General features: G+C 35.0%; 2 protein-coding genes across 3 annotated transcripts; one reads left to right on the forward strand and one right to left on the reverse strand.

Annotated features, from left to right (window-relative positions):
- Window positions 1-1,866: 1,866 nt before the first annotated feature.
- Window positions 1,867-8,292, reverse strand: LOC106660997 (zinc finger CCCH-type with G patch domain-containing protein). 2 transcript variants are annotated; one of them, XM_024224546.1, is made up of 11 exons: window positions 8,220-8,292; window positions 8,075-8,145; window positions 4,844-5,014; window positions 4,310-4,393; window positions 4,109-4,243; window positions 3,912-4,054; window positions 3,677-3,858; window positions 3,443-3,615; window positions 2,535-2,655; window positions 2,285-2,461; window positions 1,867-2,231 (listed from the first exon to the last, which is right to left on the reverse strand). In XM_024224546.1, the coding sequence occupies exons 2-11, from the start codon at window positions 8,123-8,125 to the stop codon at window positions 1,930-1,932; spliced, it is 1,539 nt and encodes a 512-aa protein (XP_024080314.1). In that variant the 5' UTR covers window positions 8,126-8,145; window positions 8,220-8,292; the 3' UTR covers window positions 1,867-1,929. The 2 variants fall into 2 exon arrangements, with proteins under 2 accessions (XP_024080314.1, XP_024080313.1); XM_024224545.1 differs by having other exon boundaries at window positions 8,075-8,239.
- A 2,809-nt stretch (window positions 8,293-11,101) lies between these two features.
- Window positions 11,102-21,431, forward strand: LOC106661187 (ABC transporter G family member 20-like). Its single transcript, XM_014384430.2, has 16 exons — window positions 11,102-11,202; window positions 14,789-14,910; window positions 16,395-16,527; window positions 16,585-16,739; window positions 16,793-16,900; window positions 16,960-17,050; window positions 17,182-17,334; window positions 17,392-17,495; window positions 17,552-17,753; window positions 17,810-17,987; window positions 18,053-18,168; window positions 20,500-20,570; window positions 20,636-20,724; window positions 20,779-20,955; window positions 21,016-21,102; window positions 21,163-21,431. Exons 2-16 carry the CDS (start codon window positions 14,810-14,812, stop codon window positions 21,387-21,389), a joined length of 1,992 nt encoding a protein of 663 aa, XP_014239916.1. The 5' UTR covers window positions 11,102-11,202; window positions 14,789-14,809; the 3' UTR covers window positions 21,390-21,431.
- The last annotated feature ends 1,911 nt before the right edge of the window (window positions 21,432-23,342 follow it).

Consider the following 23,342-nt stretch of genomic DNA (forward strand, 5'->3'; position numbering starts at 1 on the left):
GACTCTAAACTGATAAACAAAGGATACTGTAACAAAGCCAATATGAACTTCAGTAATATAATTTTAGGGTTCCGCTCCGGACAATCCAGACAAAAAATTCAAGATCCTCTGAGAAATAGTCGATGCTCTTTTGATTGCGTACCTCATTATCCACGCCGACCTCAACATTCAGTCTATGACCTAGCAAGAATCAGATATATACCTTAACCACCCTTCCCACATGTAATCCCTTGTAACCCAACTGTTAAAAAAAGTTATGTTTATGTGTATTATTTGTTGTATATACAATCTTTATGTGCCATACACTTCTAATTGTGCTTTTTCAGTTTTTTAGAATTAATTTCAATCTTTAATAGAATGAGAACATTTTTGATCGTTGACACTCGTGGTGAAACTCCTACTCAAGCCCATTAATGCACGTTGTGCTGGTTGCACAATAACTCTCCTCTATTTTTGGTGTAGGCTGTCATTTCTTTTTTTCCTTCTCCATATTTATTAACAGACAATGGGACTATGAGACATTAAAAAAGAAGACAAAAACTACTAAACTAAATCCTTTCACATTAACAAAAGTACATATTTATCTATGTGTTTTACGGTTAAAAAAACCCTAAAGTTTTCAAGTTCTAATATCAGGGTCGTTTAAACTACAAATGAATGTTCAAAGGATTAAGGATAGTTAGGGCAGCATTATATTTTTAACAAAAGCCATTGATGTTATGAAAATCACTTCAATTGCTATTCAACTTAAGTCACTGGAACTACCACAGAATATTAAATATTTACAACAAATCATTTGATTGTTTTAATTTTTAATGTAATGTTCTCATTGTTAAAAGTCTTAATCTTATTAAACAGGGATTAATTGCAATTGATAATCTTTAAGAGAATGTGTGATGTCTCTGCTTTCTCTGAGCACTTTGGTCAAGGATCATGTGGATGTATTGGTTGGGGTGAGTAATATACTGTGCCTTTTAAGAGCTGTTGTATCGTCCCATTCTGTGCCTATTGCACACCGGTGAGTCCTATTTCATCAAGGAATTTGATTAGTAGGCCGGTTTCAATGGTTGAATTGCTTCTATGTCACATTGTATGTCCCAAAGCACTTCCTCCTAAGGGCAAGTGTAGCACCACAGTTTGTTAATAGGTGTATTGGTGTTTCCTCTGCTCTTTGCAGAATCTGCTCGTGCAGTGTTGAGTTATACCAATCTTCTTTAAATGACCTTTTAGGATTCACCGTTTTTTCCTACTTCCTTTGATACATTCTATTATAGTGTCCAATTAGTTCCATTGTTCCCTCATTTTCTTTTTATCCTTCTGTCCAAGGTACTCATTGATAGAATGGGTTCCTATGCTGACTAGAAGAGTTTGAGTCATCAAGGGTCATACAAGCAATTGTGTGAGAGTTAGCAGGGGTCAGGGTGTCCTACTGAGTGTTAGTGTCAGTGAATGGGTCGTAGCCAGCAGGAACTGTCCTAGATGTAGGCCGGATTTTCAAATTTTGCTTACTTCAGTACTAGCTAACTAATAACATTCTTGGTTATCAGTTACTAAAAGACAAATTACAATAAACAATAGTCAAATCAAATAATTTGATTTACATAAATTAAATGGTTTTTCAATTGAAAAGTAAACGTGATGGTGGATATTGGTTTTTCACTAACTTTCAACATACCTCTCACCTGTTTCAATGTTACTCAAACGTGTTTTCATTTGTGCATCTGCAATGAGGAACAGGCTGAAAAAAGTATGAATTACTTCGAAACCCGTGAATGTAGAGTCCATGTTAGTTCAAAATTGTATGTGATTCGATGAAAGGTATTATAAACATGAATATGTAGGTATAATACAGATAAAATTATTTATTTACAATAAATTAAACTGTTGCAGTATGAAAGAAAATTATTTATAAATTAAAAATAAAAAAGTTCAAAAAATTGTCATCTTCTTTTTAGTTTCTCTTAGTATTTGTTCACGCTCAACTTTATTATCAAAGGTCTGTAGTGAGGCCAGCTTGTTATGCTCAGATTCAAGTTTCCCCCGGATATGATTGTGCGGAACGGAGCCGGGCTTGTGCCGTGTCAGCGACTCGCTCAGTATATAGATCTGCTTTTGTGATTCACGTATATCCTCGGCTATTTTGAACCTTTCCACGTTCAACTCTTGGTTCGTGGACAATTGAAGGTTGTTCACTTTCGGCTTTTTAGTCTTTTGCTTAGACGGTCCAGCACCTAAAACATTTCATCTGGCAAACTGAATAAATAATAACAATAACTAAGCATACCTAAGTTCAATTTATTGTTGATTATATTGAAAACGTTATGTTTTTCCAAATTTTTTTGTCTATGATATTCTCGTTTGGATCGGCGGAGAGCTTGGGCTGCAAGTTTCCTTTGGACCCTATCTGCTGAAAACAAATCTTTTGATCCTCCAGCCTGTTCTTTTAGGTTCATAACATGATCTGAAATATATAAATTATTATTAAAAAAGTCAAACTTAAAACTTAATAAATAATTAGTTTAATTTTAATTAACCTAATGATTTCCCAGCAGGTAGGACCTGAGCTTCTACGGGGTTGAGGATCCCCTCACCATTTTTTCCTAGACCACAACCCACAATGTATCCCATTTTTTGCATTAACTTGGAGCCTATACCCTAAAAATAAAGAAATAAAAAATATAGTTCCAACCTAAAAATCAATTCATTAAATTCACTATTTTTCGTGGTCCGCTTGACCAATTAATAACATTCAATTAATTAAGGTTTTAAGTTGAGATAAAAAAGCCTATTTTTCAAATGTCGTGTAATCAGATTGGATTCTCGGCGACAAATGAAATGGCCACGGAGAGGTTTAGTAAAGTGTACTTCATTTCAATTCATTAAATTAACTATTTTTCGTGGTCCTCTTGACCAATTAAAAATGGCAAATAGGATGGAAAATTCAAAAGGTGGGGTTGAGATGAGAAGTTAGTGCCCGAGGGGATCGAAGTAACAATAGCTCAAGTGGTAGAGTAGCGGCGTATCAAGCCGAAGGTCGTGGGTTCGAATCCCGCTCGTGACACTGGCTTTTTTATTTCAACGTAAAAACCTTAATTAATTGAATGTTATTAATTGGTCAAGCGGACCACAAAAAATAGTGAATTTAATGAATTGAAATGAAGTACACTTCACTAAAGCTCTCCATGGCCATTTCATTTGTTGTCGAAAATCCAATTCGATTACACGACATTTGAAAAATGGCAAATAGGAGGGAAAATTCAAAAGACGGGGTTGACATGAGAAGTTAGTGCCCGAGGGGATCGAAGTCACGATAGCTCAAGTGGTAGAGTAGCGGCGTATCAAGCCGAAGGTTGTGGGTTCGAATCCCACTTGTGACACTGACTTTTTTATCTTAACTTAAAACCTTAATTAATTGAATGCTAAAAATCAATTCTTTCCTAACCTTTGTGTGAGCCTCCCATGCACCGAGTTTTTTAGGATTGACAGTCCTACTTAAGCTCAATTCAACCATAGCCTCTTGGTTTAATCGAAACGCTTGATTTTCTTCAATTTCATCTGCTTGATTTTCTTCGATTTCATCCAATTCACTATCCGAAGTAAGATCGCTGTCACTATCTTGAAAAAAAAAAAAAAATGATCACACATCCATCGCTTTAACATTTTAAAAATATCTTACCCTCAGAATCATTTAAAGGCAGAATGTTCGACATGTGAACTTTAACTAATTCTTTCCCAAATTTAATGTAGCAATACTCGTCGTCACACATATTTTCAATAATTGTTTGGAACCAAAGGTCTGAGTTGCCTATCTTTGCTAAAACCCTGCATTTTCGTTTCAGCTTGGTGAAATCCGGCTCCCTATGGAGATTAGAAAGTAGAAATTTGAGACATTTTACATCACCAGTACTCACTTGTATTCTCGAAGCTGGGCAAAGGATACCAAATAACCGTGGGAATACTTGCACTTCTCTTCACCATAGTTGCATTTGTTGTCGAGGAAATACGGACAAGGCACCATGTTTTTCTCAGTTGGGTTTGTAAACATAACGCGAACCTAAAGAGAAAATTTTAGAGAAACAATCATTAATCAAATAAAACCAACATATACCATAATATTTTCCAAATCGGTAACAGATTCAGTCATCTCAACATTCAATACAAGACCGTTGCCATAAGAAACAACTCCGAACTTGTTTGTGTATGGTGCTTGGCATTTTGAACCCACAAGCTCTGACAGTTCATCCTACAAAACAATCTGGTTATAATAATAACTGTACATTCTACACAAATAACAGATCAATTATATTACTTTGATACAGGGTGCCTCTTCGACTTTTGGTTTCTCTTCGATGGCGTCACCATTACAATTTCCCTCAAGACTTTCAAGTTCTGCCTAATTACCCATTAATTAATTAATTATTATGGTCAGATATTGTGTTGAAGTCTGCGAGTAAATGAACCTGAAGTTTAATTGTCTCCGATTATCCTGGTCTGCCTATTCTCACTGATTTTGTCTGGCAGTTGTGTTTTGGCATTTCACCATCCTCATTGGTGGTTCTAACTGAGAACAGGCAGAACACGATAATCAGCAACAATCAACCTGCATAATTATTTTCTGTTCTCTAAAATGTTATGAAACAGATTTCCAAAAGGACAAAATAACTATTTAAAACTATTAAATTTTAGTTTTTACTTGTTTAATATTTTCATTGTCAAAGAAAATCATAAAAATAATTCTAAATGAATAAATTATCAAGATGAAAAATCATGAAATATTGTAAACTGTTTAGTTTATATTCTGATTGTGATTACATTACATCATTAAAATAATGAGTGAAATTACCTTGAAGAGGGCATATTCATCATTGAGTGGATCATCCTTCTTATTTTCAAGAGTGTCAAGGCTGTCTTGTGTTAATCGAAGAAGCTCTTCGATGTCATTCTTCAGGCTGGTGAGTTTGGAGATATCTTCTTCAGATTCAGTAGATGTGAGGGCTTGCTTTATCTGGTCCAACTGTTTTAACATAAAAAATAGATACATATTCACTGGATGAGCCTAAGTTGAAAATGGAAAGTCTGAAATATATTAATAAAATAATGTATTTAATGAACTTATAGAATGGTGACAATTTGTAAGGTGAAAAATGAAATGTATTTTTTCTTTTCAAATCTGACTTCCAAATTGGTAATTTTTTATTTTTTTACGAGGGTTCGCAACAGCAGAGGTCATATGCTACCTACCCTCAGGGTGCTGGTGTTTTTGAAAAAAATTCCATTTGTAAGTATGTCGTGTTCGATTGCAGGGCCGCTGGATTCGAACCTGGGACCTTTACCTTACAGTGATGAACACCCAATTCCTAAACCATTGGGACCACTGACCCCCCCCCCAATTGGTAATTCTAATCCAGTGTATGGATTTTTATTAGAAAATATCTTTTCACATACAGTGTCTCCCAAACGTTTTCATAAATTTTGTTTTTATAGCAAAATTGAGGTTTTTCTTAACTTATTATGGCTATTTTGCCTAATTTTTTAGGATAGTTAGTTACAAGAAAAATTAAGAAACAATGTTTTCACATAAAAATCATTAAAACATTTTATTGAATTTTTTTGAAAAAAATTGGTAAGAAAAAAGTTTTAGTAAATTATCAGTTTCAAAACAGTAACAACAAAATATATGCGTATATATCGTTAATACAGGCATTTTTAACATTTTATTGAACCTTCTCTGGAATAACACAACTGATGCTTTCGGAAATCAAACGATCTAATTTTGACCCTTGTCATCCTGTCTGAGCCATAATATTAAAGGTACTCTCATCTGAATATTGAACTTCATCCTAGAAGCAATTGTTCTTATATCTATGTGCTTTTGGAAAAGTATTGCTTACTTTTATGAGTTTTCCCTCTGTAGGGATTCAAGCAGAATTTGTGGATTTTTTCCAATCGTCGTCTTCCTCATGTTCTGCCTCCCATGTTTGTACTGGTCGCCCCTTTTCCTTTTTGAAAAGATCCACTCCCTTACTTTATCTAGCTATCTAGCTGGGTTTTATATGCCCATAGAATCTTAATTTTTTCCTAATGAACCTTTCTCCAACAGTTTCAACTATTTCCATTTCTTTCCTCACTTTTCGGGTTCATCCTTATCATTTTAATGCACCACCTCATGAAAATATTTTGCTAGATGGTTCCAGTTTCTGCTGAATAAGTGAGAATACCTTTTATAGTCGAGTGGAAGATTCTACTTTTGTTTTACTTTTATTAAGTCTATTATTAAAAAAAGAAAGAACGAAGCATCGTAGTTTTTCTATTCTGCTCACTTCTGCTTTGCACATAAGTATATAAAACTTGGAAGACTTGGCCATTTATAAACTATATTATCATTCTCACCTCCACCAATGGTGATATATTTGGTTTTATATATTAACTGATATATAATGTTCAAGCCTTTATGGAAAAGTCTAGGCAAACTGATTTATTAAGGAAGTGCTTTCAACAATCTTGGGGTTGTCTTCACAAGTCATCGTACAATCAAAGAAAGGCCTTAATAGTAAAGGCAAACATTTGTCTGTTTGTATGAGCATCAAGGCAGTACATAGTGAAGCGGTATCAAATTTATCCTATAACGCTTTCTCGTCTTACTTACAATAATTTTCTTCCATGTTGCAGTCTACCAGCATGTCAGATAACAGAACAACTTCAAGAACTTCATACATACAGTGGAATAGTCAACAAGTCCGGGATCGCTGCACCAACCATCTCTACAAAAGGTAGTCAAATTGGTCATCTAATCCGCCACATGTGCCTCATTTCAGCAGACTTTGGGGGCCAATATAAAACCGTTTAAAAATAATTTGACGAGTTTTATATGAACATCTACTTATATTTGAGTTAATGAGCACTGTAACATCCCGAATAGAAACCCTTGTCAACTCTGCGACCTGGCTCTTTTGAGCTCTTATAGAGTATAAATTCTGCCTAGCAGTGGTCCATCTCAGGCCCCCAGCGGAACTTCGTCATGCAAAATAATTAGCGTGTCCAGGATGGTTCACGGGGCGGCATCCGGGGCGAGATAAACAGGCTTGTAATACAACTGCTTGAAACATTGAATACACACTATGTAACAGTTGAGTTGTAACTACTTGTTCTTCAATTGGAACATATTGCCCTTGTTTCAAAAATTTTGTTCTTTAACTTCCCTTTTTTTTGCAATCCGCAGGTCCAGATAATTCAACATTTTTACACCAGGACATCTTCTAATGCACTCCCCTATGCTCCAAGCTGGAATGAGATGTTAAAGAGATTCCCCGTATGAGGCTGTCCTGGGAAATTTTAACAGCAATGTACGTAGCGCCTCTGGAAGAAAGAGAAGGGATTATCTGCATAATCTACAACAAAGTGAAAATGGACTATCGCCAAGACCAAGATAGAAGAAGGAATGCTGGTCCTCCTACGATGATCACGCACCACTGCTACATTGGCCGCAAATAAAAAAAATTATGAATTCTTTTGGAAGGCACTACTTACTCGAAAACCTAAGTCTATCAGCTATAGATATTTCCAGCAAAGTTATACAGTTTCATAGGGCATGCTGGTTTGGCACCATTCCCATTTGATTTACTTGCAATTTTTCCATGTATATACAATGTTAACCCACTGGCTGTAGTTTGCTGAACCCTGCTCTATATTAGAATGACATCCTAAATAATAGATAATGATCCGTGATAAACACTGAACTGCATACTAAAGATATTCAAATGTAGGTCTAATTAATCCTGTTAACTTTTAAGGATTGTCGTTGGACTGCAACCATACTTCATGTGCCATACTACAGTACTGTGTGCATCTTTATTAAAACTGACACATACAGCACAGGATATAAGCATAATATTAACTATAGTGTAATTGCTAAAAGTTTAATAAATAAAAAAAATTATTTTAAGTATCATGTCATTTTGTGCAAATACATTTTTCTAGCAACCTTGTACCTATTTCCTAGGACTTTTCATATTCAATTCAGATAAAACATGAACAAATATATATAATTGAACCGGCGAATGAGCTAGAGACCTACCTGGGCTTTGTAGAGCTCGATGGACTCCTTAAGGGATTCCGCGCTCTCCATTTCACCCCGTTCAGTTCATACTGCAATGGTAAAACAGTTCCGTTGAAGAAAAACGGATGAGTTATTGTATAAAATGTACATAACAGATTGTAACCTGACAACGACAAGTGACAACAGATCGTAACTTTAAACCTGCAGACTTTGTCAGTAACCTGAAATCTCACCAACAGAATTCGCCTGAAGCATGCCCCTACAGTGGAGCAGTATACATGACATCTATGTACCTGACAACAGACTGTTTTTATCTTTTTTGTTGAAATTTTTACTTATTTTACTATTGACCTTTTTTGCTTGAATATAACAGAATCATTCTGTATTTCAGCCAATAGGGGGGAGCCCAGAGGCAAAATAAACCATACGAACAACTTTGAACTGCAACAAGATATACATAAAATAAAATTAAGCATGATAATTTGTTATCAAAAGTAATAAAAAACATAACATGATTCACTTAATTAAATAACAACTCAATCATATAAATCAGACATGACAAAATCAGTCATGCATATATAGGGATTACAGTGTATAATATGAATTATAAAATTTATTTATTTAACATTTATTTAACTGCACATGTGTACAATGAACAATATAAAGATTATCATTATAATGTATTAATTATAATTTAGAAATAATTAAAAGAAAAAATGAAAGCTTTTGTAAATTTGCATTAAAATATGTAATTAATGATTATTATGATGCGGTCTGTATGTAATTAATATTAATAGTATGATACCTAAAATGATTTAAAACAAAAAGAAAAAAAACTTAAATATACTTATCCACCTCATCTGACTACAAAGGAGAATAAGAATTCAAGAAGATATCAGATACAATGATATGGTATACAGCAGATGGCTCCATGGCAAATGAAGGAACTGGATCAGATATTTATTGTACAAGCCCAAAACATGACTAATCAAACTCATTAGGGACGTTCACCTTGGTCTTTCAAGCCAAAATACATGCCATCGATGCTTGTGCTACAAAAAATCTTAAAAGAGGTTACACTGGCAAAACATTTCTCATAAGACTGGATATCCAAGCAGGTATTAAAGCAATAATGACATCATTTGTTATGCAAGGAAGAGGAAGATACAGCACTCATGTTATCTTCGAATGCGAAGCAATTGCTCAATGGAGTCATAACCTGGGATACAAAGAAAGAAAATGAACGGAGTAGGATTGAGTCAACTGAAGTCGTTCTGAAATAAGGAACTAGGAAAGTACAATATGCCAGAAGGCTGAAGCAGTGGGGAACAAAAACCTTCACTTCCTAGTATCCATCCATCATCATTATCATCATCAAATATATACATGTTTCAGAAGAATTTAATATATCCTTTCTTTCACTTTGTTTTTCTGGAAGATACTTAATAATAATATTTATTCTCCAAAAATATTATCTACCAATGTACTGCAGTGCTAATTCCAGTAAGTTGTTCCATGTTCTCCAACGAACTGTGGTGCAGAATCTTGTATCATATGGTACCGTAATCAATAAGACGAGAGCGTGGAAACTTCTTCTGATTCTTTGCCAGTTTTTAAAAAGAAGATTTTGTTAGGTTTAAAAAAATATTTTTTTATTTTTATTTTTTATTGTTTGCCTCAGACTTATTCAGGGTTCATAAAATTCACCTTGTTATCCTTGTTAAATTTTAAATGCTTTTAAGTTTTTTTACATATATATAAAATAATGCAATGTTGATTGGTCAGCGTTGGGACTTTTGAACAATCTGTTTGAACTGTGAATTTGTACAAATAAATACGAATGGGTCGAAAGGGAGCCCAAAGAGGTGAACTTCTAATATTGTCTTACAGTTGAAATAAATACAAATTGAAGTGAATGTACACAAATTTTATGGAATGGATCATGGAAATGTTTTGAGGGAGGGACAAATAATTCTACTATAAAGGTAACAAGATTGGCTAGATTTTTTCAAATTAAAACAGAATTTTTGCTTTATTTGTAAAATAACGTGTACTCTAGTCGTTTTCCAAGATTTTTCTTTCTGTATAAGAGAAGGACAAATGTTTTTCAGGTGCAAAGTTAATTACTTTAATTTTTTTTAAAGATAACAGAATTTTGGTTTTATTTCTAAAAGAAAGCGTTGTCTAAAATTCTCCAGGATTTTTTCTTTCTTTTTACGCGGAGGACAAATAATTCTCCTAAAAAAATTGCATTGATTTTTTTCTTGAAAGGTTAACAAAATTGTTGTTTTATTTGTAAAAGATAGTGACTTCTAAACGTCCTCCAGGGTTTTTAAATTTCTTTTTAAGAGAAGGACAAATATGTTTTTCAGGTGCAAAGTTAATTACTTTAATTTTTTTTAAAGATAACAGAATTTTGGTTTTATTTCTAAAAGAAAGCGTTGTCTAAAATTCTCCAGGATTTTTTCTTTCTTTTTACGCGGAGGACAAATAATTCTCCTAAAAAAATTGCATTGATTTTTTTCTTGAAAGGTTAACAAAATTTTNCAAGGGTTTTTCTTTCTTTTTAAGAGAGGGACAAAACAAATTGTATATAAATGTAAATTTAAAAAAAACCTTTAATGTTTTAATAAATGAAAACAGGTTTTTTGTACTGTTTGTAAAAGAAAATGACTGATAAATTTTCTTCGTTGTTTTTCTTTTTGCATATAAGGGTACAACAGAAGTCCCTAGAATGTAAAAACATTTCGAATTTTCCCCTCATCTTAAATGGTGATGTCCTTCGTTTTTGCAACATTTGGTAACGTTTAAATTCATCTGCTGAAAATTGCAATTTGATGTGAAATTGTCTTCAATTACAAGACGACAAATCTGCTCGAATTTACGTACAAGATTAGTAAAAATGGTCAAAATATTCCGAAATAATTTTAATAAAAAAAATTGATAAAACCTTTTATTATTATAAAATTATGCATGCAGGATATTAAGATAATACATTTTATTCCGCTTCCCCTACCCCGGTAAGGTTTATTCGTGGGAAGTGAATAACTGAAGGCCGATTTGCAGAAGTACCTGCCGTCGGGTGACATCTCTCATAGTTGTTTGGTTGTCGGTCGCTGGTACCCAGCCGGATACAGTTAATTAAGGTATGTTTTGAAGAAAAAAAAAACAACAAAACATTATTGCCCATTAAAAAATTAAATAAGGGGGGGAAAATGTAAAATTTTAACCTAACATTATTCATAAATTTAATTTAAGAGCAGAGTAACTGTAGAAACTGTAGCTTAATATGAAAGAAAAATGAAGTTAAAGGGATCCGCACTACATATAATATTTTTAAATTTGATAAAATTATTTGACATTTGATTCTTTCACTCTCATAAAATCCACACTGTTTGGTATTTTATTTGGTAAGAAAGATCCGTCGAAACGTTCACAGCTGGTCTGATCCTTGGCCAAGAAGTTTCTCGTTATTATTGAATGAACGGAAAAATTAATAACAAAATATGTTTTTTAATGCTGGACTGTTGTAGTGGCTGTAAAACAGACAGGTCAAGCAGTAATAATTAAAAAATTGAACGTTTTACGTATCCGGGGGGGGGCACAAATTTTTCAAAATCTAATGAGACATTTAAAATAGAACGATTTTATAGACTTATCAGCTGAGTCAATTGAAGCTAATAATCACGAATTCCGCGTTGATAAATCACGGGTTCTGCGTCAGGCATACAAGAAGTGCAAAAAAACTTTTTTCTAATCCTTTCTACATAAATGAGACCATGGAAACAGCTATAAACTCGAATTTAGACTGTTTCTGTTTAAAATGTATTTGAAATTTAAACATGGATACGGGGTTGAATGTTTAACAAATTAAATCAATAAATTAAATTAGTTTGTAGATAATTAGAAGATCCATGTTAATATTAAGTTGTAACAAAAGTCTTGGCCTGAGGTGATGGACCATTGACCTCGCTTGTTCTATGAGTTTCTCTGTGTATTTCCCGTTTTATAGTTTATATCAATTGGCGAATTGAACTATGCCAAAAACTGATAATTAGGCATACTGAATGACTACACCAAAAATAGTCAGATCTGAGACGATCTAATAATTTATCCAAGATTAAGGTTTATCCAATAATAATTATAATTTCCTTTTGACTCAAGACTGCAGTTATAATGGTATTATTTAAGTCCAATCACGGTGAATAATTATTCGGAGATCGTGAGATGCGGCCTGGTGTGACGTAGTTTTAGAAAAACATTTTCTTTATCGTGCCAACGTTTCGATCTTTATTGAGATCATCCTCAGGGCTCAAAGTGTTGAGAGCTCTCATCTACACTGAAAACAAACACTTTGAGCCCTGAAGATGATTTCAATAAAGATCGAAACGTTGGCACGATAAAGAAAATGTTTTTCTGAACCTATGTCACACCAGACCGCATATCTCGATCTCCGAATAATCATTGACTAACGGTCACTAAACACCACACATTTCTACAGTGAATAATATTTATGAAGTGCAAACATTGAGTTTTATCAATTTAAGCTCCGAGAGGGTAAAGTTTCAAATTTGGTACAAGTGTTGCTTATCTTGACCGATCTTTGAATCGAAAGTATCAATTACCCGTTTTTTTAGCCACGAAACCTGATTAAAATCATGATGATAATTGAAAAACTCTTCCAATGAGTGTTCTTCAGTTTACTGTGGTCAAAATATAAAATTACGTTTGCACTCTGCTTACAACTTTATTTGGATAACCTAAGATATTCTTATATATACAGCCATTTCAAATAACATTGATCATCTTCATCATATGCAACACAGTAAACCAATAAAAAATATGATCGTTTTATATATGCATTTATTAGAAAACAGCTCTTTTCAACCAGCCAGAGGAGAAAAAGGAGCCAAGGGCCAAAATAAATGCTGGATGAAAGATAATTCCAATAATTTTGTAACGTCTGACGCTTCATTCGACTATACTTGACAATGTTTACTTGAATGAAAGGATAATTAATACTTAATTTTACCTCCTTAAAATAAAAATACAATATAATAACATAATGGCACGAATCCTTGATAGTATTCAGTCTATTTGTAAGAGTAACTTGTGATCTTGAAAATGATATACGAATTTAGAATAGTGAAAAATTGACATTGATTATGACACAAAGAAGGAAGAAGGAGAAAAAACACACATACAGACATAAACACACAACACGGGACAAGGGACGACGGATTCTGTTAGTTAGCTGCAGAGAGAATGGTGTACGAAATATTGTGTTCCTTTTTTTAGAATATAAATGTGTACAGTTTTGAGTAATTTTTTACTTTACATAATTCACTTTTAGAAATGACGATTTCTTACATAATTCTAAAAGTAATTTCATACCAATTACCATTCGTCTTATCTCGCCTTGCAAAGTTGGGTCATAGTTTAAGTGCTTTTTTGTTGTCGGGCGTTTGAAATTGTATTAAACTATTTTTAAAACTTCACCAATGTTTGTTTTAACACTGCAAACTACTTTCAATATCTTAACGGCATTAAAATCGATGAATAGAACCAAGTGGTAAATCATTCATCCATTTTTAACACATAAACCATTTTCGTGTGAAAGCGGAATATTTAAGAGGTGAAATCATCGTGGTATTGATACTTTGTTGTTCATTTCCTGAGGGAAGAGAAACACAATCATGAACAGCCAGATCGGGAGTTTTATTTATTATCATTCTTAATCATTACTTTATTCATTTATTCTTTTACGTTCTTATTTGTGTATGACGTAATTTATATTTTAGCTGTAAGATTAAATGCAATCTAGAAGAGATAAATAGGAACGATAGATAGATGGTTTTATATATATATANGGAGAGAGAGAGAGAGAGAGAGAGAGAGAGAAACAGAGAGAGATGCGAGTCAAAACTCACGTGAACGAAAAATTCTGAATAGAAAGAACAGTAAACATTACACAAATTAAAAGAAGTAAAACCTCAAGATGGAGAAGGAATTAAATTAGATAGAACTATTTTTTCTCTCTAAAGTACAGGGAACAATTTAAAAGTATGCGTCTTTGCTCAAAAACCTGTATTCAAACTCAAACTTCAATATTTAGTAGAAGATATTTTTCATCTCTAATTTTTGTGTGACAACAAAATTCTTAAAACAATTGGCTAAACCAAGATTTACTTGATTATGAACCAACAACTTATCTATTTTTTCGGCTTTTTATAATTTAATTTAATTGTAATAGTTTTACTGTAAGTGAATATTATCGCATTTATTAATTTATTAGTATTATTTGCACATATTATATGCACATTCTGTAAAGTATTGTGTTTGTAATAATACGTTCGTTTTTATACCGCATGAGCTATTCGATTAAATTATATATATATATATGTGTGTGTGTGTGTGTGTGTGTGTGTGTGTGTGTGTGTGTGGGGGGGGTGTGTGTGTGGGTATGTGTGTGTGTATGTGTGTGTAATATTATTCGTGCACAATAGGTAATATTTCTTTGTTCTTTAGTATAATTTCTTATTCTTCAATTCATAACAGATGGAATCACTTACTTATGGTTCAAATGAATACATGACAAATGATAGTGCATTTTTGGTGGAACTCTTGATTGTAATTCATGATTTACATATTAAATGTTTTTTTTTCTTCACGTTTATATTTTTTATTTATCTGTCATATTCGATTGGTTTAATAATTCATTTCTGTCGTCAGGTTCGTTCCCGATTTGGAGCCATGGCCGGACCCATGATCAAAGTCGAGAACGCCAGGAAGTTTTTCGTCGGCCAAGGTTTCATCCTCAATGGTTTATGCATGTCGGTGGAGAAAAACACAATGTAAGACTAGGCCAATTAAATTAATACCATATAATTGGTGGCTAAGAGGTGAGGACAGAACGTCCCTGTTATGCAACAGTTAGCAGTAGACGAATGCAATTGGTTGTGAAATTATTTTGTACGCGCGTACTTTTATATGCACCAAGAGGAAAACCATACAGTCATACGTCGGTTTTCTTAAACTTTGTTCGTCTACCAGGCGTGCGAACTCGAAAAATTCGAATATGACTTGGCGAGATCCAATGCCAAGGGCGTGATGATGTGCAAGCTGGATTACAAATTACTTTTTGGACGTCACGTAGAAGTAGTTACCTATGAGGAACAATCGGACACGAATGTCAATCATCACCTACGAGACCTAAATGCTGAACTAGTCAGTACGTCAAATGAATGTTATTTAACCAAGGGTTTTATTTTATGCTGTTTTAAAAGCTAGATTATGCTTATAATTGTGTATTGGATTTGAAATGTTACAAAATAGCAAATAATAAGTACTAAAATATATTTTTATGATAATTACGATGATCAAAATGTGCTATAGGCAGGTTTCTTGTGGTCGATTGCCTTTTATATCTTAAATAATGTGATTATTCAAATAAAACCTTGTTAAATGGATTGAGAATTAGAATCAGAAAACAGGGTGGATCATTTTAAATATTTACTTCAGGTTTCTTGGTAGGACGTTGCAGGCACAATGGTCTGCTATGGCCAATAGTGAAATGGCATCCTGTAGTTTCTGTAGAAGCTGAAACCACCCAAGAAAGAAGTGGCTTTGAGTGTGCCAACGGACTTCTAAGATACAATGAAGTGAATTCGTAGTAAATTAGGAGAGATGAAAATAAATGAGATGACTATAACGGTATCCGGCAAAATGAGAGAAAAACTCAATTCTGAAAGACCCTTCCAAGAGGTCAGAGATCTTTGGAAGAAATGCACTCCTAAGTTGTTAATTTTTTTATTAAAGTTTTAAATTACGGAATTAAGTATTGAAGAAATATTCAAAAATGGGTAAAAGGGCCGAATTATCCCCTAGCAAAACCCCTTGGACTAAACCCAACAATCTGAGGTTCCTGGAATTCAAATTTTGCCCAGATTTACATACTTTCGGACAGTCGTGGCAGCTAAATACGTATGCTTTTAGCTCCAAAGTAGTCTGGGCATAACTAAGTTGCTTAATGGTTCTAGGAAAACACAAAAAGGTTACAATAAGGTGGGTTCCGTGACATGAAGGTACAAAAGGGACCGGAACCACAACCAAACGCACCAGAGCGTTGGATAAAGCTGGAAAAATGGCTGGGGAAATAAAATCTCAAGCACAATCAATCAATCTCTCAAAAAGGACTATAAAGCAATTCTTTCTCTCTCAGAAGGAAAGATTTGAAGAAAATTATAGGCTTCTATTCCAGCCACTGCCCTCTTAACTACCAATTAAAGTTGTATCACTAGATATTCTACTTTAAAAATGATTTTATTTTATTTTGCAGTTATGGTTTACTTGGGCCGTCCGGCTGCGGCAAGACGATTCTGTTGAGTTGTATACTCGGGCGGCGGTCATTTGACTCTGGAAAAATCACCCTCGGAGTCACAGACAGGAAAGAAGTCGGATACATGCCACAAGTATTCTTTTTACATCAAAAAACCCATTTGAACAATACAAAATCAAAATGTTTTCAGGAGGTCGCTCTATTCGCGGAATTCAGCATTGAAGAGATCTTCAACTTTTACGGAAGGCTTTTCGGATTATCGCGCGCCTCGGTGCGATGCAGAATCGGAGAACTGCAGGAGGTGCTGCACCTGCCTCCCTGGAACTGTCGCATAGGGAGCCTCAGGTGAGTTTTTACCCTAGAGGATTCGATAGATTTTTTAATTGTTTTTTTAACAGTGGTGGAGAACAAAGAAGAGTGTCTTTTGCAGTTGCCCTCATCCACAACCCAACACTTCTAATATTGGACGAGCCCACAGTTGGCGTAGATACCGAACTTAGTCACAAGTAAGAGTCATTTAATTATTAGAGTCTATAAAATTTAAAAAATATATTTTGAATTGCAGTATTTGGCAGTACTTGCTAAAACTAGCGAGCACGGGTAAAACTATAATTATAACTACACATTACGTAGAAGAGGCGAAACAAGCTCATAAGGTTAGTTACTTAATGAAAACAATTAATACATTGAAAATAGAACAACAAAAAGTCTAAATTTACAAAATTGGCAAATAGTTTATGAAAGCAGTTCGAATTATTTGTTCAAAAAATGGAAGAAATAATTTCAGATCGGTTTAATGAGAGGTGGTGAGCTTTTGTGCGAAGGGACTCCGCAGAACGTCATGGCCAGTCAGAACGCGTCGACTCTGGAGGAGGCTTTTTTCGAACTTAGCAAAAAACAGAAACTACTGCCTGCTGAGAGCATAAACTTTCAAAAAGAGGTCTGTCATTCTGTTCAATAGATCAGTAAAAAATTTACAAAATCCTTTCAATTTAAGCGAGAAGTTGGACAAATGCCACTCCAAAAAGGTGAATTGTTTAATTGGGACAGGTTCACGGCTCAGCTCATCAAGAACGTCTGTTGGATGAAAAGAAACACATTGTGAGCGTTTGTATCATTTTAAATTTCCATAAAATCATGAAATTTGTTCTTTTCAGAATAATGTTCTTCTTACTTTTACTTCCTGCGATGCAGTCTTTCTTTTATTGTATTTCTTTCGGGCAAAACCCGAAGACCTTGAACGTAATTCTAGTCTCAGACGAATTGAAAGGAGGTTGCGGGTCGACAGTTCTAACTTTCAATTGTTCGTCTTCCTTCACATGCCCGTTTGTCTGGGAGTTAGAACGGTTTATGAAAATTGTAAGTTGCGCTTTGTACCTAAATTGAGCAATGATTGATTGAACTTGGTCTCAAAGGAAATCTCTCCGGACCTGGACAGAGCGACGCACAGCGTCCAGCAGAACGAGGCTTGGGCAGTCATCGACGTCCCGACTAATTTTTCTACCTCCCTCTACGACAGAATCTTCGAAGGGCAGAATGTGGATAACATGACTCTCGATCAGAGCACCATTTATGTAACTATGGACATGTCAAGTAAGTTTACCAATTACCAAATCAGTGCTTTTAAGCTGAGCCATAAACTAAAAATTTATTTTCAGATTACATCATAGCAAATCTTTTGAGGAAGAAAATAGGCGACGCTTATGTCAACTTCAAGAAGAAATTGATGGATTCTTGCTCATTACCAAGAAAAGTCGCTTTAACCCCAGTCAAGGTAGAGCACATATTTCTCATTGATCTAGTTTGAAATAAATGTTCTAAACCACCACTTCCCACTTTATCTCAACCAATACCTTAAAGATTAATTAATTGAAAAGAATTTATTTGGACAATCGGACCACGGAAGCTAATCGATTTAGTAAGCAAAATGAAGTATACTTCACTAAACCTTTCCGTGGCCATTTCATTTGTCGCCGAGAATCAAATAGATTACACGACATTTGAAAAATGGCAAAAAAGAGGAAAAATTCAAAAGTGTGGTTGAGATGGGAAGTTGGCGTCCGAGTGAATCGAAGTCAAGATGACTGAAGTGGTAGAGCAGCGGGGTATTTAGCCGAATGTCGTGGGTTCAAATCCCGCTTGTGACACTGACTTTTTTATTTCAACCAATACCTTACTTAAAATTAATTAATTGAAAAAATATTTAAGAATTTGAAGGACAGGCATGATGGATTACCTCTCAAACTAAACTCTAGCCTCAAAACTAAATATTCAAATCTAACCATACAGCCACAAAAACTAACTAAACAGGTTAGGTGCGCAAAACGAAATCACACTTTACTGGTTCCTAGAACTCGAAGAAGTAGAGAAGAAAGAAGAAGCGAAACCTTTGAGGAAAGAGACTGCTATACCTTCTGAACCATTTTGTGGTATATGATCCAGCACTCCTACGAGCATCTTAGTAAAGAAGACATGGTGAAAGTGAAGAAACAATGGCAATCACTGAACACAAACATTCCAAAAACCCCCTGGCGGGATGTGAAAAGAAAGAAAGTACAGTGTATCAAAGGAAGCAGGAAGAGACTCCGAATCCTAATGTAATGCATAAATAAGCTCTTGAGAAAGATTGCCTTATATCAACACGATACCTATGTGCAGATACTGCGAAGAGGGAAGATAGTCCTCAACCCACCTATTTACCTAAGACCGGCCCTGATAATCAAGTTCCTTGACGAATTGGGACCAATGTGCTAAAAGTAAAGAACTGACGATACAGTAGCTTTCAAAGAACGCAATTTGTCAATTCCCCTTAAGTCCTTTGGGACATCCATCCCTAACCATACCCCTAACCATCCTTTGGGACATACAAAGTAACCGAAGAAGAAATACAACCTCTAAAGCCAGCCCAAATAACAAAGTTCCTTGATGAATTGGGACCACTGTGCGAAAGTAAAGAACTGGCAATACAGTAGCTTTCAAAGAACGCAATATGTCAATTCCCCCTAAGTTCTTTGGGACATACCATTCCTAACCATACACCTAACCATCCCTAACCATTCAAGTAACCGAAGAAATAGCTCTAAGACCGGCCCTGATAATCAAGTTCCTTGATGAATTTGGACCAGAGCGCTAAAAGTAAAGAACTGACGATACAGAAGCTTTCAAAGGGCGCAATATGCCTATTCCCCTAGAGTCCTTTGGGACATACAAGTAACCGAAGAAGAAATAGATCTAAGACCAGCCCTGATAATCAAGTTCCTTGACGAATTGGGACCAATGTGCTAAAAGTAAAGAACTGACGATACAGTAGCTTTCAAAGAACGCAATTTGTCAATTCCCCTTAAGTCCTTTGGGACATCCATCCCTAACCATACCCCTAACCATCCATTGGGACATACAAAGTAACCGAAGAAGAAATACATCCTCTAAAGCCAGCCCAAATAACAAAGTTCCTTGACGAATTGGGACCACTGTGCTAAAGTAAAGAACTGGCAATACAGTAGGTTTCAAAGGGCAAAATATGCCAATTCCCCTTAAGTTCTTTGGGACATCCATCCCTAACCATACCTCTAACCATCCCTAACCATACAAGTAACCGAAGAAATCGCTATAAACCCGACCCTGATAATCAAGTATCTTGACGGATTGGGACCAGTGTGCTAAAAGTAAAGAACTGGCGATATGCTTGCACCTTTCAAAGGGCGCAATATGCCAATTCATTAATCTGCATCTAAAGAATTTTAATTGAGAATACTATGAAAAAAATGGCTTGACATTCCACGACATCCAAATAGTAGTTAAACCCTCCTCTATGGTAGGAATTGCTTTACTTTTTAGTGATGTATGATTTTCAATGTTAATGTTTAGACACGAGACCTCGAAACAAACCTCAACCACCCCCAATCAGTAAAATACTAACAGCCATAAGAACAAAAAATTTAAATGTTTATAAACTAACTTTTAAGACAAACCTTAGTTATAATGAATGCCTGTATTGTCCCGCCTCTTTGCCTTCACAAACCAAAATGACATTCACATTATTCATCTTTACTTACACATTTAAAACCGAAAAGGAACAAATAAGAAAGGATTACATTTTTTCTAGTTTATGGAGCCGATTTTTGGAGATTCTGACCCTGTATTTGCTCACAGCGGTCTTCCTGGATTCTTTTGCTCGTATGTCATAAGCAAATTACATTTAAATTTTGCATAAACTTTAAATGTCGTTTTTTATTTTATAGGTTTTGTTTTTATTTTACAATGATCTTCACCTCGGGAGCGATAATGATGGAGAAACTTGTCGGCTTGTTGGACCGCAGCATGGTCGCCGGTGAGAATATTGTTTTTAATTGATGTAAGCAATTTGATTCAAGTTTTGTTTTAGGTATGACCTACCTGGAAGTGATATCTGCTCACCTTGCTGTCCAGTTCGTTCTAATGTGCGCGCAGAAGTTTGTCATGATAACCGTTTTCTACATTTGGTACGACAACCCTCTTGTAGGGAGTTTAACGCTCATTGTCTCTTTACTTTTCTGCATCGAAATGGTCGGCATTGCGTATGGTAAAAGAATATATTGATTTATGTGTTTGATGATTCGAACTCAGATGTTTTTAATTCAAGGTTTCTTGTTGACGGAGGTTTTCTCTTGTGACCGTCTCGTCTCCTACGCTGGCATCGGTGCCACCTTGGCCGTTTTCAGCCTCGGAGGTTGTAATATCGTCAATTTTCAAATTTATTGAGTTTATGATTTATACAAATCTTTTTCAGGAATCATTTGGCCGATAGAAGGCGCCCATCCAATAATAAGATCGTGGGTCTGGCTCTTCCCGGTCTCTCCTGCGGTTGTGAGCTACAAAGACATCTCGTCGAAAGGATACGACCTGTCGTATCACACTGTCTACCAGGGTTTCATATCCTGCATTGCTTGGACTGCCATTTTTGCCAGCACGACGTTGATTATAGCTAAATACAAAAAGGCGAGAAAAATAATTTAAAAAATGGATTTATTTGTTAATAAACAGTGTGATTTTTATTGATTTTCCTTCTCTGAACATTTCTTCGACAACATAATCTGATACAAATAATGTTTCATGTTCAATTACAATTGCGACGTAAGTTTACAATATTGAATTGAATATTTGATTGAATTAAATTGAATATTTACATCACACCTTAGCGTTTACCTCCTTTAGTACTGCACTTAAAAGCAGGATATGATGCTATTGACAAATTTTATGTTGACGGTTTATGTAACAAATCCCGTTTGATTGTAAGAAAAAATGAAAGGACGATACTACACTACAAAATATTAACTAGAAATAAAAAGGGAGATATTGTGCACATCCCTCGAATAAACAGGATGTATCAACTTTTACAGTCCACCCATTTAATTCGGAAACGATTAACTTTAGCAAAAAATGGTCTTATACAAACCCCAAGTTATTGTTGACTAGGTTAATACCTGGGACTATATCTCGACAGCAGACTGGAATCACCACACAAGACTTTAAAAACAACAACATAATCCAAGACTTGGTCGAAGACTTCAAAGACCGAAATCGACTTTGAAAATTAAGACAAAGCTAACACTGTGTAAGACTTTACTAAGACCAATATGGACAATATGTGGGGTACTGCGAAGCCTTTCCTATCCAGCGCATCCACTCCATCCAATCGAAAGTCTTTAGACAAATTGTCAAAGCACCTTATTATGTCACGAACCTCAATATCCACGAAGGCTTCCACATTACTTTTGTCAACGAGCTGATCCGGTCCAGATTCCAAACCTTCCATACCAAGCTTTCGAACCATCCTAATCATCCTGATCGAACCCTCTCCACTCATTCCCATCCTGATAACCCGCCACGTCGCCTCAACCGTTGGTGGTTTCGGGACCTTGTCACCTAATCATACACATTGAGTGCTCCTCAAAGCATGTGTTCTACCGGTGCAATGCTGGCATTAGGGCTAGTGTTGTGTTGTGTGATACATTAATCATGTGTACATATTTGTATAGTATACGATCATGTACAGGTAACAAATAAATTTGAAAAAAATTGACTAGGAATCGCGTGGTGAAACAGATTTAACATAGCTTTCACATCCAGCTGGGAAATGACACTGACTTTGTTACTTCAAATAAGAATCTCACATTTTTATTGTACAATTCGTTTCTAGAGCTTATTTTATGCCACTTTTACTGGCAGGAAAATTTTGATAGAATCGATCATTTCTGAGTTATGCTCGAGTAGTGTACAAGTTATTTTTTCTAGCGGGCCTGTCATAAATCGAGGAGCGCGAAGGTTTTTGAGCTTATATGATAATATAAAACTAGCGGGGGCTCCTCTCGCTGCCCCACGGCTTGCTAGTTTTTTCTCGAGTCAATGAAAAAAAAAAGGAGCGGCGAAGCTCCCAGAACCACATAAAAATGAGACTTTAACACATGACCTATATTTGTTAGGTCTAGAGGACACATAACAACAGAGCATATTCTGTGCAATTACCTTGCAATAGCTAATGGTACCTAGGAAAGGTATTCCTGTGTAATATAGACCTAGGTGCCAAGAAGAATTCTGCACTTCTTTAAAGAATCGAAAATTTTCCAAGAAAACCATTAGGAGAGATCAAACAAAGTGGACGAAAGTTTAAGTGTAAAAGGCAGAAATGATTACTATCACTACGATCACAAATAGGAACTTCTATCATACTACCATTTTCTAAAGATTGTGATTTAAGAGGAACATATTTAATAAATTTTAAAAAAATATATTCCTATATATTATAGACCATGATTCTTACTGCTAAGTCATGCAACTATAATTTTTTTCTATATAAGGTTTTTCTCCGATTTTCTGCGACATATTTCATAGTGAACTAGTGTGTATACGATAATTGTCAGCTACAATGTATTGGATAGGAAATCGGGCGGGTTTTTGGAAAAATCTGTA

Source organism: Cimex lectularius, unplaced genomic scaffold (genome assembly GCF_000648675.2).
Source record: "Cimex lectularius strain Harlan isolate CLEC.00 unplaced genomic scaffold, Clec_2.1 scaffold39, whole genome shotgun sequence".
Classification (NCBI taxonomy): domain Eukaryota; kingdom Metazoa; phylum Arthropoda; class Insecta; order Hemiptera; family Cimicidae; genus Cimex; species Cimex lectularius.

What these genes read in the sequence shown, in the direction of transcription:
- LOC106661187 (XM_014384430.2), top strand. Translation starts at nt 14,810, where the DNA reads ATGGCCGGACCCATGATCAAAGTCGAGAACGCCAGGAAGTTTTTCGTC. An exon ending in TCGGTGGAGAAAAACACAAT is followed by an intron (nt 14,911 to 16,394) that starts GTAAGACTAGGC and finishes TTTATTTTGCAG; the next exon opens with TTATGGTTTACTTGGGCCGT. An exon ending in GGCCGTTTTCAGCCTCGGAG is followed by an intron (nt 21,103 to 21,162) that starts GTTGTAATATCG and finishes AATCTTTTTCAG; the next exon opens with GAATCATTTGGCCGATAGAA.
- LOC106660997 (XM_024224546.1), bottom strand. Translation starts at nt 8,125, where the DNA reads ATGGAGAGCGCGGAATCCCTTAAGGAGTCCATCGAGCTCTACAAAGCC. An exon ending in GCCCAGCTTCGAGAATACAA is followed by an intron (nt 3,859 to 3,911) that starts GTGAGTACTGGT and finishes TAATCTCCATAG; the next exon opens with GGAGCCGGATTTCACCAAGC. An exon ending in CATGGGAGGCTCACACAAAG is followed by an intron (nt 2,656 to 3,442) that starts GTTAGGAAAGAA and finishes CTTTATTTTTAG; the next exon opens with GGTATAGGCTCCAAGTTAAT.